The 19,105-nt window shown below is 41.0% G+C and overlaps 1 protein-coding gene across 3 annotated transcripts in view; it reads left to right on the top strand.

Annotated features, from left to right (window-relative positions):
• CMSS1 (cms1 ribosomal small subunit homolog) overlaps positions 1 to 19,105 on the top strand; it is a 404,473-nt gene that overhangs the window by 358,417 nt on the left and 26,951 nt on the right. For all 3 annotated transcript variants that reach the window (XM_055125490.1, XM_012932317.2, XM_055125491.1), the window contains one exon: positions 5,741 to 5,847. In XM_055125490.1, the coding sequence (XP_054981465.1) occupies positions 5,741 to 5,847 (107 nt within the window). The remainder of the gene's footprint in view (positions 1 to 5,740; positions 5,848 to 19,105) is intronic.

Below are 19,105 nucleotides of genomic sequence, written 5' to 3'. Positions count from 1 at the left end.
TGGTCAAGACTGGAACGTGCCCACTGTTAGCCTGGAGTCATGAGAGCCCACTCCTTCACTGGCTGCACTTCTCCCTCCTTGCTTCTGTCCGCCCCGCTGCCCCACTTCCCTGCCAGTGTTCAGGATTCTGTTTTGTTGGCTTGGCCTTATGGCCTGCTCTGAGTTCAGTCTTTACATAGTCCTGTTCCTTGGATGTGGGAATTGTATTTTTTTTCTCAGTGATGCTGCTGGGAGTCCCTTAATGAGCTGGGAACATAGTTCTTGAAGAGTAGTTCCCAGTCCTGCTTCTTCTGGCCAAATAAAACATTCTGGCACCTAGGGATGAGTAATTTTAGTGAAACGTTTAGACTGTTGACATATGACTCTGTCTCCAGAATTCATTTTAAGTTGTATGGTTAGATTTCCCAGAGAGCAGCTCTTGCAGTATAGAAGCTTCCCCTAAGATAAGGGGAATTGAATGCAAACAAGATGGATTTTTTTCAGCCATGTGTCAACATACAATAAAGGGAACAATTGAGGCTGGAGCGATAACACAGCGGGTAGGGCATTTGCCTTGCACACAGGCAGCCTGGGTTCAATCCCCAGCATCCCATATGGTCCCCTGAGCATCATCAGGAGTTATTCCTGAGTGCAGAGCCAGGAGTAACCCTTGTGCATTGCCAGGTGTGACCCAAAATAAAATAAAATAAAATAAAATAAAATAAAATAAAATAAAGGGAACAATTCAGCAGGATTATACATATGCATACTTTATCCATAAGATGTAAATAAAACTGATAGAATTAATAGAAAATGAGCCAGAGAGATAGTACAGTAAGTAGTGCCTTGCATGCAGCTGACCCGAGTTTAATCTCCAGCCCTGCATATAGTCCCCTGAGCAGTGGTGAGGTCATTCCTGAGCACAGAGCCAGGAGTACCCCCTGAGTACTTCTGGTTATGGACCAGATATCCTGCTAAATAAAAATAAATTACTAGAAAACATGAATAAATTTAAATAAAAGTGCAAAATGCTGATGTCCACATCAATAATAGGTAAGAACAAAATATCACAGATAAAGGCTTGATGAATATAGCAAGTTTATAATCATAGAGCTCTCTGCATCTAACAGTTAAAAACTGTATATTCTGTTCAAAAAACTTCGAAGCTTTTGAAATTTTTTAGCCATGCCCAAAGTTCATTTTTTTATTTTTATTCATTAGTTTACAAAACTAAGCACAGCAGGTAGGGCATTTGTCTTGCAAGCGGCTGACCCGGGTTCGATTCTTTTGTCCCTCTCAGAGAGCCCGACAACCGAGAGTATCCCGCCTGCACGGCAGAGCCTGACAAGCTACCATGGCATATTTGGTATGCCAAAAACAGTAGCAACAAGTCTCACAATGGAGATGTCGCTGGTACCCCCGCTCAATCAAATCAATGAACAATGGATGACAGTGCTACAGTGCAGTTTACAAAAATATAGAAGTAAAATTTCTGTTTGACTAGTAATACCACCTCTTTGCATCTATACCCAAAACATAAAAACATTCATTCAAAAGAATATATGTCCACCTGTGTTCAGCACAGTGCTTAGTGCAATAGCCAAGTAAAGAAAACAACGCAAATCCCAAATGCCCAGCAATAGATGAATGTACCAAGAAGTTGTGGCATATATACACAACGGAATTTATGCAACTCTAAGATAAAACCATCCAATGTGCACAAGGTGGATGGAAATAGAGGATATCATGCTGAGTGAAGTCAGTCAGAAGGAGAGGAATAGATACAGAATGATCTCTCTCCTATGTAGAACTTAAAGATATACAACAACCATAAGCTAGAGGCAACAACAGGAGAACTGATTTACAAAATGGAGTTTGTTAGGGTCAAGGAGACAGAGTCCAAAATGCGAACAAAGAAATTCTTTATTAGTGCCAAGCACACGTACTGATGGGCAAGGGTCCCCTGCACAGAGGGCAACCTCGTCTCCCTGCAGGTACCCCCTTTTATCCCTTTACTTTTATCTCTAGGGTCGTGTTTTTTTCTGGTTGACTTATTCCTTCTTTGCAACCCTTGCCCGTAAAGTCAGGTTTCTCTACCTGACTTCCTTTTCCCCCTTTTGGGTGCGTTGCCTGTTATGGTCTTTGTACTGTTGCTTATTCTTCTGCTTTTACATGCCTTCCCAGAATTTATACCAGCGATAGTCTCAGCTAGGTTAAAGATAAACCCGGATATCCTGTTTAATGTGCCTATTCCATGTAGAGCCGTTACTAACAGGGAATCCCTAATGTCAGTTCCTGCAGCCTTTCAAGTTGGAGTGGGGACGGGGGAGGAGTTGAGAGTGGGGGCATTGGGTACCCTGGAGGAAGGTGGTACTTTGAGTACTTTGGTGATGGGCGTCCTATAGGAATCAAGTACACTGGAATTATGTACATGCGAAACCACTAACATATTGCCGATTACTGTACCTCAAGCAAAACCATGGTAAAAATAAATATATTAAAAAAATTAAATAATTTAAAAATCAAGTCTACCAAGGTGGGGAGAGAGAATAGGGGTGGAAGGCGCCCTTGAGACATTGGTGGAGGGACACTGACACTGATGGTGAGTGTGGGGTTTGAACATTATATGCCTGAAACTCATATTATTAGCAATATTGTGAATCATAGTGCCTAAATAAGCACTGTAGCACTATCGTCCCATTGTTCATTGATTTGCTCGAGCAAGCACCAGTATCATCTCTATTATGAGACTTGCTGTTACTGTTTTTGGCATGTCGAATATGCCACGGGTAGCTTGCCAGGCTCTGCCCTGCAGGCAGGATACTCTCGGTAGCTTGCCGGGCTCTCCAAGAGGGATGGAGGAATTAAACCCGGTCGGCCATGTGCAAGGCAAATGCCCTACCCGCTGTGCTATTGCTCCAGCCCAGATTTCTAATTGAGGGCTGAAGGGATAGCTCAGAGGACTGGAGTACATATTTGCATGTTTGGGTTCACTCACCAGAGTGCATGTCCCTGAGCACCACTGGGAGCAACTCTTACCTCATTCCCCCCAGCACTGAGCCAGGGGTGATCCCAAAATCAAAAATAAAATAACAATAAATGTGAAATGTATTTATCAAATGGACTATCAGTACCACTCATATGCATTTACCTAATGGAGATAAGACAACTAATTCAAAATTACATTTGCATCCTTATGCTTATAACATTATTATTCACAATTTTCAAAACATGGTCAACCTAAATTGTCAGCACATGATTGGACAGAGAAACTATGGTGTGAATACTCAGTGGAATGCCATTCTGTTATTTTGAAATTATTCCTTTTGGGGCACTCTGGATGGATCTTGAGTGATTATGCTATGTACATAAATAAGAAAGTTTAAAAACAGTTATGGGATGGTTCAGATGTGAAATTAGAATTACCAGGTTGTTTCTTCTTTCCTTTCTTTGGATCATCCAATAATTAAGTTAGCATAGTCATCAACAAGAGAAAAACAAATTTCATTTTACAGATATTGACCCTCAAAGAGAGTATGCAATGAAAAAAAGTAACAAAAGCAGGCAGCTTTCATTCCTGTTAGACAAAGAAACAATACATTTATGGGAAATTGACAAAATAAACAGATTTTTCTTGGTAAAAAATTAGTGGAAAAGCTTTGTTTATACAGCCATCCCAGCCCTGAATTTCCTATCCTACTAATAGATTATTTTTCTCAGTCCCTGCAGACTACCTTTCACATGGGAGGCTTATTCACCTCTTTTAAGCCAACAAAGGAATATTAGAATGCCCTTACACCTATAATTTTAATTCTATTCAAATTAAGTAATTTCAATTCAAAATAAATTAATCTGCCAAAAATGGCATATTTGGGGGTTACGTGTTTCGTTCTTTTCAGAATCCTTACCAGCATTTGTTGTTGGTGCTGTTTTTTTATGTTAACCATTGAGACACTTAGTGATAGCTTATGTAGTTTTAATCTACATTTCTACATTTCTGTAGTAACTAATGCTGGAGAAAATATTTTTGTGAACTTATTTGCATTTTTGTTCCTGTGTTTTCAGTGTTGAATTTTGAGAATATTTTATTGTGTTCATATACTGATTGTTATGGCCCCCCCCTTTTTTTTTTTTTGCTTTTTTTTTTGGCTGGGGAAATCACACCCAGAGATGCACAGGGGTTGCTCCTGGCTCATGCGCTCAGTAATTACTCCTGGTGATGCTTGGGGGACTATAGGGGATCCTGGGAATCAAACCCATGTCGGCCACGTGCAAGGCAAATGTCCTACCCTCTATGCTATCGCTCCAGCCCTTTGTGAGGAAAGTGATTTGCTTTTTGCCTTTTGCTTTTTTGTTTTGTTTTTGTTGTTGTTGTTGTTTTGGCCACATCCAGTGGTACTCAGAACTTACTCCCGACTCTGTGCTCAGGGATCAGTCCTTGTAGGCTCAGGGAACCATTTAGACGTTTGGAGTGCCGGGGATCAAACACAGTTTGGCTGCATACAAAACAAGCACCCTAACCACTGTGTTTTCACTTTGTTGGTTGTTTTTCCTTTTTTTTTTTTTTTAATTTTTGGTTTTTGGGCCATACTGAGCAGTGCTCCTCCTGGCTTGGCACTCAGAAAACACTCTTGGCAGTGCACTCTTGGGAAAACACTCTTGGGAACCATATGGGGTACGGGGAATTGGACTGGGTCCGTCACTTGCATGGCAAATGCCCTACCTGCTATACTATCTCCAGCCCCATGTGTTCAATTTTAATAAGTGTAATTTCTGGTTTTCATTATATTGGTTATAGTTTTGCTGTCAAACTAAAGAACTGTTGGGGCCGGAGCAGTTGTAGAGTGGATAGGGCATTTTCCTTGCATGTGGCCCACCCAGGTTCAATCCCTGGCATCCGTATATCCCCCTGAGCCCCACCAGTAGTGATTCTTTAGTGCGGAACCAGGAATCCTCCCTGAGCATCACTGGGTATGACCCAAAAAATAAAAAGACAAAAAGAACTCAGTAAGTCTTAAAGCCTGTATATTTTCTCCCCCGTCCCGAACTTTTATTGCTTTACCTTTCCATTTAACCTTGTTATCCATTTTGACTTAATTTTTATGTAAAGTGTGAAAATTAGGTTTGTTTGCAGCTAAATGGGAATTCTGACCAAGGCTGATCACCCAATTTCTTCAGAAGAGCTTAATGAACCACCACCCCCAAAAGTAAAACATTTGGGGGTTTGTGATATTTAAAGGGAGAGGGTTTTTTTCCAGTATGAAAGATTTTTGAACTTCAAGATAATTTTTCTATAATCCCTATCACAATCTCTTAAACATTCCCCCGGGCCCCACAGCTGTCGACACTGGCTGCTTCTCGAGCAGGCCGGGGCAAACCTTGTTCAGGTAGCTCGGAGTTGGCAGGTGTGTGGCCTCTGGCAAATTGCTTCACCCTCCCTCTGAACAGCTTTCTTATCTGAAAATAAATGATATAATACCTGTAAAATCTGTCTGACTGATCCATAATTAAACATGCTCCAATGTTAGTTATCTGGGCAATCTTCAATTTGCAGCTTTGCATCTGACTCATCTTGGGGCTTAAACCTCTGTTTTCGTTTTGGATGATTTTCCTTAAACTCAACTTCCTCCAAGTGGAATTACTAACTCAAAGGATAAAACCTTCCAGAAAAGGGAGACCAAGATTGTTCTAGCAATGGGAGGGAAAGGGGTAAGGTGGAAGAGGAAGAGACTTTTCTGATTTGTAAACTTGTATCTTCCAGAAGCCCCAGATGGTGAAGGAGAAGCATCAGATGATGGAGGAGGAGAAATAGAAATGATGCAGCAGGAGACGACTCCCGTTCCTGCCCCGCCAAAGAAACCCAGACAGGTGACAGCCTCAGAGAACTCTTGGATTCTGAAATTATCCTGGTCTACCCGTCCCCAACATGGCCTGCGCATCACTGTGGATGGGATTATCTGCTTTGAACATACCATGTGTCATTAAGTATAAACAAACCAGCATGATTTCTTTGCCCACTGAATTTTCTTTTTTACAATGTGAATGATTTTTGCAATCATTTTGCAATCATGATAAATTTTGGTGTCATGTTTTCAGCAAAGATCTAGTCTCTTTTGGTACAGTTCCTATGGGAAGACAAATAGGCTAAAGTAGACCAAATTACCCTTCACACTAACCCTTGATGCAATGCCATGTCATGCTACCAGAGACTGTTGAGCCCTTGTTTCTACACAACACATGTTGTTATGAAGTATTTTTTTTTCTTTTATTGGGGGATTGGGGCAAACCTGGAGATGATCAAGAGCTATTCTTGGCTCTGTGTTTAGGTGTAACCCCTGGCAGTGCTTAGGTGACCATACATCTGTCTCTATACGTTGCCAGGGCTTTAAACCAGGATCGGCAGGGTGCAAGGCCTTAACCCCTGTACTCAATCTCTGGCCCAAATTTTATTGAGGAATCTACTTCCTTTGCATTACAAGCAGCTGAGTAAACTTTGCTTCCACATCTGTTGACCTTTCATTACTTTCTTTGTATTATTATTATTTTTTTTATTGAATCACCATGAATTACCAGGTCATTCATGATTGAGTTTCAGGTGTACAGTGTTCCAACACCAGTCACTTCACCAGTACTCACTTTCCTCCACCAGTGTTCTTAGTTTCCTTCTACCTCTCTGCCTCCATGGCAGGAAGTTTTTTCTTTTTCCTATCAGGCTCAGTTTTTTATAGAACTGCTACTGATAGGGCATTCTGCATACCACTTTACCTTCTTTCAGCACCCAGTCCTCTTTCCCTCTATTATTGTCATAATGGTCCTTTCCCTTACCTACTCTACCTCCCAGATCCACTCCCACCCCAGTGGCAAGCTTCCTACCAAGGATCAGTTCTCCTGCTCTTCATTTCTGTTGCTTTGGGACATTAGTTATTCACCTTCTATGTTTCTTTCTGTTCCACTTAAGAGAAGCATCATCCTGTGTCTGTGTCTGTCCCCCTGAAAAACTTCACTCATCGTGATATCTCCAGATCTATTCACATAGCAGCAAATTGCATGTATTCGTCTTTTCTTATGTCCAGGTGATATTCCATTGTTCATATGTAGCATAGTTTCTTTATCTAGTCATCTGTTCTTGGGCACTTAAGTTGTTTCCAGATTTTGGCCATTGTGAATAGTGATGCAGTGAACATAGCAGTTCTGATGTCTTTGCAGCATTGTTTTTGGACCCTTGGGTTATAATCCCAGCAGTGGAATTGCTAGGTCACATGGAAGCTGAATTTCTTGTTCTTTGAAGAATGTTCATATTGCCTTAAAGGGGCTGGACCAGTTGACATTCCCACCCGCTGTGAATGAGGGTTCCTTTTCCATGGCACCCATGCTAATACTGATTTTTTTTTTTATGAGCGCCAGTTTCTATGACATGAGGTAATATCTCATTGTTATGGGGCTGGAGTGATGGCACAGTGGGTAGGGCATTTGCCTTGCACGCAGCGGAACCGGGCATCCCATAGGGTCCCCTAAGTACCTCCAAGAATAATTCCTGAGTGCATGAGCCAGGAGTAACCCCTGTGCAGTGCCCTGTGCAGTGCCAGGTGTGACCCAAAAAGAAAAAAAAAATCTCATTGTTATTTTTATTCCCATTTACCTGATAATCAGTTATAGAGAACCACTCAAATTCCATTTGTATTTTTCTGTATTATGCAGCCCTCAATCCTTATTAATGGCCACATGTGACTTTTAAGGAACTGTCAATCCAAAGTTATCACCTTTGTAGTGATAATGTGTGCCTTTATTGTTGGTGGCACTGAATCCATTGTACTAAATAGTGACTCTTTCTAGAATTTGGAACCAGGTCTAGAGTAATGGTAAGAAGCAGTTTAGTTTCATGTTTCTTTACAAGCTAACTGTAAGACCATATACAAGTTCAATTCTCTGCTTCAGTCTCATTGGTAAAATGTTGAGACTTAGTCACCAAACTACAAAACTAAATGAGTTGGTTCTTATGAAAAAATCTCAACATTTATTGGCACAGATTAAGAGCTAAAGTATTAACTAGTTTAGTGAAATATGTTTCTGTTTTTCATTAATTTTTTTCTTTATGAGAATAGGAATGCAGAAAGATATACATATCCTTTATGCAATCATCTTGCTTTCCTTTCTAACCATTAAATACTTAGCTTTAAGGTCTCTAGATGAGTATTGTCACATAATACCAGGGACTATACCCAGTGTCTCACACACAAGGATGATGCTATATCACTTAAGTTACATCCATAGCCCCCAGTTTAAGTTTTAACATTCTTTTAAAGATCTACAAGTGAACATACTTAGCTTTTGTATTTATTTTGCCAAAGTGGAATAAATCTCCCATCAACACACAAGAGCCATGCTTTGACATTTGGCTATGATCAATGCCCATCTGTAGAACTTATTTCCAAGATTATTTCTAGTTATTTCTCATTGTCTTTTTCCTGATTTTATTCTTGCTCACTTTTCACTTTTACTAGAATCACTGGGAAAGAAGAAATATGCATCAGTGAATACTTCTTAGCTACATCTTAGCTTTCCATTTATTGGTGGTGTTATTCTTTGACTTTTGAGTTTCCACCTGCTTTTTTACTTTTCCTTTTTTTTTTCTTTTTGGGTCACACCTGGCAATGCACAGGGATTACTCCTGGCTCTGCACTCAGAAATTACCCCTGGCGGTGCTCAGGGGACCATATGGGATGCTGGGAATCGTACCCAGGTCGGCTGCGTGCAAGGCAAACAAACGCGCTACCTGCTGTGCTATTGCTCCACCCCCTTCTTTTTTTTTTTTAAGTGTTTGGGCTACACTTGGCAATGTCTAGGGGTTACTCCTGGCTTTGTACTCAGGAATCACTCCTGTGATGCTTGGTAGAACATATGAGATGCTGGGGATCGAGCATGGGTCGGCCACATGCAAAACAAGTACCCTACTCACTTGTACTATCTCTCCAATGCTTCCACCTGCTTCTTAAACTCCTACCTCCATAACTCTTCACAGCCATCAGGTTAGAGCAATGACTGGGAGCCATAGGAGTGAAAAGTGACATTCTTCACTTCTTGTGATTTACCTATCTTCGAGTGCCACGGGTTTCAACAGTAGAAAAGATCGATGACCGAGTACTCAACCCTCCTTCACAATCACACTTTACCATGATGCTCAGAAAGACATATTCCATGCGTCATGGTCCTGTTGACTGACTGAGCCCAGCCCCAGAGGCTGTTGCTTCCCAGTTCCCATTTCTCCTGCCTTCTTCTTTCAGCTTGGAAATTCGAATTCCCATGGGTTATGTGCTTTCCTGGTCACCGGCCATTGCTCCTTGCTGCTTAGGGGTTGGGGTGGGGATGACTAAAGTGTGAGATCCTCCTGCCTAATTTCAACTGTTTCAACTTCCTTCCTCTTGTTCTCATCCACATTGCTTTGAAGAATCAAGTAGTAGGTAGAAAAAAAATGCCCTCCATTTCCCTGCTCATTTCTATTTCCTGCTCTCTGACCAGTTTCTCTGGTCAGAGAATTCACAGAGAAATCCCTGGCTCATTGGAGCATTCATTGTTTGTATAGCTATTGGTCTCTTCATGAGGCTGTCACCGTGTCTCCACGGCACCTAACATGTGTCCAGACCGACTCTGCTTTCTTGACTCCTCTGGGTGGAGTGCACACAAGCTTGAGGCTCCAACTAGTTCGTCTCCGGAGGGCCAGACTGTTTTGTGTCCACTACACTGCAACGTTTCTCACCATGACTTCCCCCCCGACTTTATTTCCTTCCATGCCCCCATCTCACTAGTTGTGTCCCTAGTCTCCCACCTCCCCACTTGCACAATTTTATCTATGGCCCCCTTCAAATATCCTTTGGGCCCAACATGGAGGCCAGTTGAAAAATGCTGTATTACAGTTTCTAGGTAGCGTTTAGCATTGGTCTCAGGTGAGATTAGATATTTGTTTTATAATAATAGCTGGGTTTTTCCCCCAAGATTAAAAAAAAAACAAAAAACAGAAAAAGTTTCCATCCCTGGTACCCCTTGGTCTCCTATGCCCCAAAAGGAGTGACTTACAAAAGTAGGTGGGAGTAGCTCCCAAACACTGCCTTTCTTTTCTCCCCTCCACCAAATAAAACATTAGAAAAGAAATTAATTTATGCTATGTAAGTTGAGGACTGGAGTAATAGCACAGCAGGTAGGGCTTTTGCCTTGCACACGGCTGACACTGTGTTCCATTCCTCTGTCCCTCTCAGAGAGCCCGGCAAGCTACCAAGAGTATCCTGCCCGCAAGGCAGAGCCTGGCAAGCTACCCATGGCGTATTCAATATGCCAAAAACAGTAACAACAAGTCTCACAGTGGGGACGTTACTGGTGCCCGCTCAAGCAAATCAATGAACAAGGGGACGACAGTGCTACAGTGCTATGTAACTTGAATTGTTTGCAAAGTTGCTTAATGGCTTTGCTGTTCTTTAAGGCTATTTTTATACTTGTTTGAGAATATTTTTTGATGCTGTGCTGCCAAATAAAATATATATTTAGGCTTTCATGTCACCAGATGAAAGTGTCGAGAGATGGTATTCCCTCCTTCGAATATCTGAATCTCACATTTCTATTACTGCCTCCTGTATGTCCGGTATTCAAAAAAGAAGATTCATAACTTGAAAAGTTTTTTTAGCCATGAAACAACATCATCTCTAGCAACCATTGCACATCTAAATAATTGTCCTTGGCCTGCTCTATAATGTGAGTATAAATCAATATGTGATTTGCCAAGAGTTTTTTACTCCCAGATAAGCTTTCCAAATAAATGATAAATTTCCCCACTTCTAGAGATTGCATCATCCCTTTCTCTCCCCCACATCATGGATTCCAGAGCCAGGCCTAGTGACTTCAGGATTATGGTTCCCAAATAAAATCCCTCGTGAGTAATTCTGTGACTTTTCACTGATGCATTCATGATGTCAGTAAACTTTCATTAATTCCATTACCCATCCTTTTCCCCTCAGACATCACATAGCACTAATTTTTTCTTAAACTTATTGCTACCCGTGGCATATCCGATATGCCAAAAAACAGTAACAAGTCTCACAACGGAGACGTTACTGGTGCCCGCTCGAGCAAATCGATGAGCAACGGGATGACAGTGATACTGTGATTGTTTGTGATCCCAAAACAGTTTTCAACAAGACTTCTTATCTAGTACCCTCCTTACTCCCCTTTCTCCAATAATATATTGTATTGCAGCTTTCTTTTTTTTTTGCATTCGTTATTCTTTCTTCATCTCCAAGATTTTCCTTGACAGTTTCAAGAGAAAATAAGACTGTGTCCGATTCACCTCCTGACTTCCTTTCTTCCCTTCCACTGATGTCTCCATAGTAGCTCAAAACAGAAAATGATTCGTTGTCTCATAGCTTTTGTTATCTCACAGGCATGATTTAACACGGTCCCTCGGGCTCTCTGGCTCGCATCAGATGCCAACCCAGTTCTGTGCTGGAGTTCGGAGTCTCAACTTGGAGAATTCTGCCCGGAACCCATTCACGTAGCAGTTGGCAGGCCTCGGTCCTTCACATCATAAGCCTCTCCATGGAGTTGCCTCACACACTGCCTCTGACTCACTGACGCCACATGATCCAAGAAGTAGTGAGCAAAAGCACCCAAGACAGACACCTCAGTCTTTCTATAACCTAATGTCAGAGCTGACGTCTCCTCATTGCCATATTCTACTAGAAGAAAGCCAGCAAATCGAGTTCACCTCAGGAAGAAGGGTGGACTATCAGAGAACTGGGATTGTTTAGTAACTGTTCTGAAATGTGGCCACCGTAGTCTGCCCTCTGGCCTCCAGTGAGTTATATCCACCCCATAAGCAGAATAAATTCACCTCTCCTCTCCCAAAGCTTGCAAAAGTCTTCTCCCATGGCAACGTGAGCTCAGGTCCAGAAAGCCATTTTCTAAATTAAGTTGACGTTCCTCGGTTCCTTATGTATAATTCTTTTGAGTACATTTTGCCTCAACACATACAGTAAGAGTCAAGTTTTCTCTGCCCCATCTACTTAACACAAAATAGTGGGAAGAGTCATGTCTGTAGACATTTCTAGTCAAAGACCCTCAAGTATAGGTTGTTCACAGCATTTTGAAAGTGGTGGGAGGGTTTTATTCCTTAGTTTTTTGGATTTTGTTTTTTGATTCCTTTTTTCATTAGCTTAAGTCTTGGGTGTCTTCGGTGCTTCTGGAATCTGCAGTTGGCGTTTTTTAAGTCTCTGAGTCTGTCCTTCTTCATTATTGCGATTGTTATTGAAGGGTACAGGTGTTTGCAACTGAACAGCTCTTTCAACCCGATTCTTGAGAGCAACCTTGAGGGTCCAAAGGCCACTCTCTCTGCAGTCATTCCTATCTCTGACTTTCTCAGTCAAGACTAAAGGCATTTCTGGGTATATTGAAGAATTTGGTGGAGGGTGTAGATATTACCAGGGTGAAGTGGCACAAACCTTGCCTGCTCTCGGTCCAGCTTTGTATATAGCAGACACTGCATGGCCAGCACACTTCGAGCAAGGTTGGCTGTGCCCAGGTGGCCCTCACATTGCTCAAGCAGTGAACCGTCAGGACCTGATTGATCAGGTATCATCTTGAGTATCTCCAGGGCCTCCTGAGCACTGCTTGGAAGCCCACCTCCTCCAAAAATAGACTTTTGTGAATGTGCTGTGATTCTTCTGGGAGCTCATCCAGTTAAACAAAAGACAAACCCACATGTCTTTTTCAGATAAACACAGACACTGCTGTGACAACTCAGGAATACTACCCCTTTAACTGGGGCTGGAGAAAGAGCTCACTGCGTTGAGCATGTACCTATGCATGCATGCAGGAGGCCCAAGCTTCAAGCCCTCCCCTTGCTTTCCTGAGCACTGCCACGAAGGATCCTCGCTCGGGTAGAAAGTAGGGAATAACCTTTAAGCACTGTCAGGTGGGGCCTCAAAATACAACCAAAAGTTTTAACTTCCTTGGGGCTGGAGCCATAGCCCAGTGGGGTAGGGCATTTGCCTTGCACTCGGCTGACCCGGGTTTGATTCCCAGCATCCCATAAGGTCCCCCGAACACCACCAGGAGTGATTCCTGAGTGCAGAGCCAGGAGTAACCCCTGAGCACTGCTGGGTGTGACCCAAAAAGCAAAAAAAAAAAAGTTTTAACTTCCTAAAAATGTGGTTGAAAGAATTTCTTTGGCACACCTTTAATTTTTTTTTTTTGACGAGCTTTTAATATGATTGAGTAGTGCTCTAAGGTACTGCCTTTTTTTTTTATGGCCTTAAATAGATTTTCAATCACATCCTTGATTTTCTTGAAAAGTCCTTAAAACTAAACTCCCTCCCTTTGATTTGTCCCATAAGCCACAAGAAGAAATAAGTTGATACTTTCAACACTACTTGTCAATCTTGAGTATCTTTCACTTAGCGTTAGAGGCAGGCATTTTCTGTTTTTCAGATAGCAACAGACAACAATGTTGCTAAACTTTCTCCAGTGACATTACAGGGATTCCCTTTCCTCTAGTTTCTCATAAGATTTTCTTCACTTTGAAGAATACAATCCAAAAAGTGTGATGTCTTTGGGCGCCTTACTCAATGAATAGACATGGCATAAACTGTTCTACCTCAGTCTCTTACTAATAATAAGTTTCAAAGTCTTCATATATAAACATTTGTAGAACAACTTCAGAATTGTTAATAGCGAAGAACATCTCATAACTATCAGTTTCTCATTAATAGACATTTATCTTTATGTTTTTCAACTATTCAGTATTGAACTTCTATGATAGACACATTTAGAGTCTAATAGTATATTGTTGCATTCTATGACCTAGTTGTTCATGAAATGAATAAATGAATGCTTTAAAAAAAATTTTTTTTCTCCACTTTCTGGACCACAGAGACAATACACTAGATATGTCCTTGCACACACAGCTGACTTGAGTTTGCTGCCCAGCACCTCCATGAGTCACCCCTGAGCACAGAACTAGGAGTAATCCCTGAGACAGCCAGATGTGGCCCATGAACAAACACAATTTTTTTTCAGGCTGGAGCAATGGTATATTTGTCTTGTATACAGCCAATCTAGATTTGATCTCCAGCACCTTATATAGTTCTCTGAGTCCATCAGGAGTAATCTCTGAGCACCACCGAGTGTGGCCCAAATATCAAAAAAAAAAAAAATTCCCTTACTTTCTTCATGGTTCCCTCTCAGTGTTTCAGAGTCCCAAATTTTGTGAAAAGTGTATTTGAACATACTCTCTACATATCAAGCACTTTATAGTTTACACATTTCAAACTGATTTGCAAAATCAGTACACGCCCCACAACACTCCAGGGTGCATGTCAGCAAGGGAAAAATAGTTCGCTCTTTATATTTATTCATTTATTTATTTATTGCTTTTTCGGTCACACCTGATGATACTCGGGGTTGACTCCTGCCTCTGCACTCAGGAATCACTCCTGGTGGTACTCGGGGACCATAGGAAATGCCGGGGATCGAACCCAGTCAGCTGCATGCAAGGCAAACGCCCTACCTGCTGTATTATCACCCCAGCCCCTGCTGTTTATTTCAAATATTGCAGAAGAAAACGCATAGATGTCAAATGTACCGTTTGGTGCGTCTTGAACAAGCCATGCAGTTCTATAACACACACAAGATATAGAATATTAATATCACCCCAGATACCTTTTATTGCACCTCCCAGCCAGTCACATACCCAAACATACCTCAAGATGTTTGTTTGGGGGGAGTGGTATTTATTTGCTTGGTTTTTGTTGTTTTTGCTTGGTTTTGCAGTGCCAGAGATCAAACCCAGGACTTCACTAACACAAAGCATTGAGCCACATCTCTAACATTTTGTCTATTCTAGAACTTCTTTTCTTCGCTCTTCCTTTTTTATTGTTTTCTACCCTTCCTTTTGCTGTTGCTGAATGACCAAAGGTTGATTGAAGTACATCAGAGATCACAGTGTGTTGTGACACTTTGCGGGTGCACTAGAATCACACTGGGCCGGGAGGGCAGTGCAGAGATCAAACTCAGTGTCATGCCTGGGAGACAGGTCCTGGGTGGAATTTCATGTAAGTGAAATCATAACATAAATGCTCTTTTGTTTAAGGCTCCTTTTTCCTTCAGCACAGTGTTCTTTAGCTGCACCCATCTTGATTATAGTAGCTCTTTTTCCCTTTTCCTTTTTTTATTGCTGAGTATATTGGTCTGCTAGGCTAGACAATAAAATATCACAGACTTGAGTGCTTTAGTTTCCCAGAAATCTCTCTCCTTTGTTTTCAGAGTCACCTCGCTTATCCTCATCTGTTATCCTTCAGTTTCTGTTAGATTAACCCCACCTTAAATAACTTCAATTAATATCATTTGCTTCCTTCAAGGATCTTTCTGCAAATACAGTTACATTGAGGGTTAGGTTTCAACTTATGAATGGGGGAAAGGGTGGTCACCATTCAGTCCATCAGTTGTGTGAGTAAACCAGAGTTTGTTTATTCGTTCATCTGTTGATGGATGCTGGAGGCTTCTTCCTGCATCTACTGGAAATATTCAGAGAGAAGTCTTTTCATGAAAAATACGTATTTTGTTTCTCTTAAGTCTGCTTAAATATCCTAGAGAGGAATAGAGCAATAGCACAGCAGGTAGGGCATTTGCCTTGCACGTGCCGACCTGGGTTTGATTCCTCCATCCCTCTTGGAGAGCCTGGCAAGCTACTGAGAGTATCCCGCCCGCACGGCAGAGCTTGGCAAGCTACTCGTGGCGTATTTGATATGCCAAAAGCAGTAACAGCAAGTCTCACAATGGAGATGTTACTGGTGCCCGCTCGAGCAAATCGATGAAATATCCTAGAGCAACATCTCCAAACTCTACAACACTGGCATCCCAGTAGTGGTACACCAGATTGGATAGAATGTAACATAGAAGCCAACCAGTCTCCACTAACAACATTAACACAGAAGGCTTAACTTGCTGCATCAACTTATTAAACCCTCAGACAAGGACTTAAGTCCCCATGGTGAACTACAACAATTTTCACAAGTTTTCTTCTCGGAAAATATTTTTTGATCATTCTGTTAGCGATTTAGTGGTAACAAGCAATATGGAACAAATTGTTGTGGGCTTACTATGGGGGCAGACTTGAGGGATAGTTGGGAAAATGGAGACACTGGTGGAGGGAAGGTGGCGGTGGGATTGGGGTTGGAATATTGAAAGCTTGTAACAAATCATCATGAACAACTTTATAAACCACGGCACTTAAATAATTGGGGGTGGGGGGAAGAGTGAATTGCTGAATCATATTTAGTTCTGTAAAAAACTATCAGACTTTTTTCCCTAAGTAATTGTACCATTTTCCACTCCCATAATCCATGTATGCACATTTCTGTGGTTTTATATTCATGTCAGCATTTGTTAATTGCCCCTTCAATTTTAGACATCCTGGTGGGTCTGTATTTGATAACATCTAACCCCACCCCCCGCCCCAAAACTGTGAGGGTGGTTCTACGTTAGTTTTTTCTACATTGAACATGCTTATTTGGGTTATAATCAAACACACCTTTATGTTTTGGGGTGTTGTTTTTGGAGGGGGCTCAGTTTGGGTTTTTTCTTTTTTTCTTTTAGTTCACCCGACCCAGTGAGGTCCTCAGAGGTCTCCCCTGCATGGCATATATTCTCTGTGCAAAGCACACACTCCAACATTTTGAGTCATCTCCCTGACCCCATTAAATATTCTTAATTTTAAAAAAAGGAATGAAAGTGTTCCCCTTCCCTACCCTTATCTAAGGTATTTCTACAATGGGAACCATGTCAGCTTTGGGTATTTTTTTTTTCAATTTGTCACCTTATAGTTCATCCTGCTGTGTTTTTATTTGTCTACTTCTAACATGATCTATTACCTTTGTGAGGTAGCATATGAGGACATAGCTCTCTCAGCTTCTCCCATTCCTTCACCAGCTGCTACCTCGCTTGCCAACACGGTATCACATTTTGATTAAAACAGATGTCACTATGTCATTATTTTCACTATGCAAATATTCTCCAATGTGAGAAATAAAATAGGAAGCTATAATCATCCCTCCTTATTTAAATATAACTTTATTTTCATGGCATTAATAATTACCTCATTTCTTCATCTGCCTAGCTTGCTGTATTGTTAATTATTTCCATATGATCCAGCATCTTTTCCACATGGCCATGAATAATATTTTCCATATGCTCAAATAGATCACTTATTGTTCTTTCCTGCAAACCTCCATATCCTCGTTCCACTCCAAAATGATTTTTCTCTAGGTCTGCGCATCAATTGAGATTTTTCTTGACTCCCTCTTCAATACTTTCCCAGTCTTCTTATTCAGTGAACTCTGTCTCTTACTTTCTTAGTTTAGTCCTTTATTTTGCTGGAATACAGCCAGTAGTGTTTGTGAGTAGGAAGTAAAGTTTCTTGAGACTTTAAATATCAGAAAATACTCATATTTTACTCATATTTTTGAGTATAATTGACAGTTTGGCTGGATATAAAAGTCTAATTTGCACATAAGATTTCCTCATAGGTTTTAAGGTATTGTTTTATTCATTTTTAGCATTTATTATGAGTGGTGCAAGGACTGATGCTGTTTTTTTCTGATCCTTGGTATTGTGTATATTATTATTTTTTGATTTTTCAAACATTTTTAGAATGTTTTAATTTGTATTGTTCTGAAATTTAAGAACCATGCTTTTTGTTGTAGATATTTCTTATATACATTTCAGTGTATACTTAATAGGCATTTAATCTGGAATATTATATTCTAGAAAGTATCTTTTGGTTCTGGAACATTTTCCTTGTGTTCATCTTCTGATCTCTAATTTCCCAATTTTTAAAACCTTTTTATAAATTTGAGACACCATCATTTACAGTACTGTCAATGATAGTGTGTCAGTGTCCACCAGAGCTCACGTTCTCTCGATCATTTTCTTAGTGTCACCCTCCTCTGTAACCCTTGTCTTCTATCTTCATTGTCATTCTTATCATTGTCACACCTCCATGCCCCCTCCCTTGCCATGGTAAGCTCTGTTCAGTAGACTTGAGCTTATACAACTATAGTGCAGTTTTATATGACCACTTTTTCTGTGATAACTTTGTATTGGAATATTGTGTCTCTTGGTCTGATTCTCAGATTCTCTTAGGATTTTTAAATAAGTTTTGATGTTTCTGGAGATTTTTCTCGTCAAGCTTTTTTCTTAAAATTTCCCCACACCCAGGCTGGAGCAATAGCACAGCGGGTAGGGTGTTTGCCTTGCACGTCGTGGCCAACCCGGGTTTGATTCCCAGCATCCCATATGGTCCCCTGAGCACCCCCAGGAGTAATTCCTGAGTGCAGAGCCAGGAGTGACCCCTGTGCATCGCCAGGTGTGACCCAAAAAGGAAAAAAAAAAATTCCCCACAGCTTTCTTGTCTTAGTGCTTAAATGTATTCTGATTATTCACTTTTTTTTCCTTTTTTGGATCATACCTGGCAATGCTCAGGGGTTGCTCTTGGCTCTGCATTCAGGAGTCACTCCTGGCAGTGCTTAGGGGACCATATAGGATGCCGAGGATCGAACCCAGGTCAGCCACATGCAAGGCAGATGCCCTACCCACTGTACTATCTCTCCAGCCCAATTGTTCCCTTTTTTATAGTGTTTTGTTCTTACTCCATGGTTGTAAGTGCTACCCTTATTTCACCAAAACTATGTGCAAAATTGTTTTTGAAGCACTGTACCTTTTGCCCTAGGGTTCTTTTCTCTTTCCGTTGTTTATTTGCTTTCATATTGGAGATTTTCCTTACCTATATAATGAACCTTAACTGTATGTTCATGTAAAAAGAGATATACAAAAAAGTTGATGGAAATTTTGTGTGCATAAGTTGATCAGTGCAATTTATGGTAGGATGCTAGCATAACAAGCTGAAATTTTATTGAGGACCTCCCGCCTGCCCCAAATGAAATATATATGCATATCTGAAGATATTCTGAAAGAGGGACAGAAAAAGGAGCCTGGTTTCAGCCACTAACCTGTTTCATTATGCCAATTCTTTTTTATTTTTTTCTCCTTCTTTCTCTCTATTTCTCTACCTTATTTTCTTATTTCTTTT

The sequence above is a fragment of the Sorex araneus genome, chromosome 2, assembly GCF_027595985.1.
Source record: "Sorex araneus isolate mSorAra2 chromosome 2, mSorAra2.pri, whole genome shotgun sequence".
Lineage (NCBI taxonomy): Eukaryota > Metazoa > Chordata > Mammalia > Eulipotyphla > Soricidae > Sorex > Sorex araneus.
Note: the sequence above shows the minus strand (reverse complement) of the source record. Positions and strands in the feature narration are given on the sequence as shown.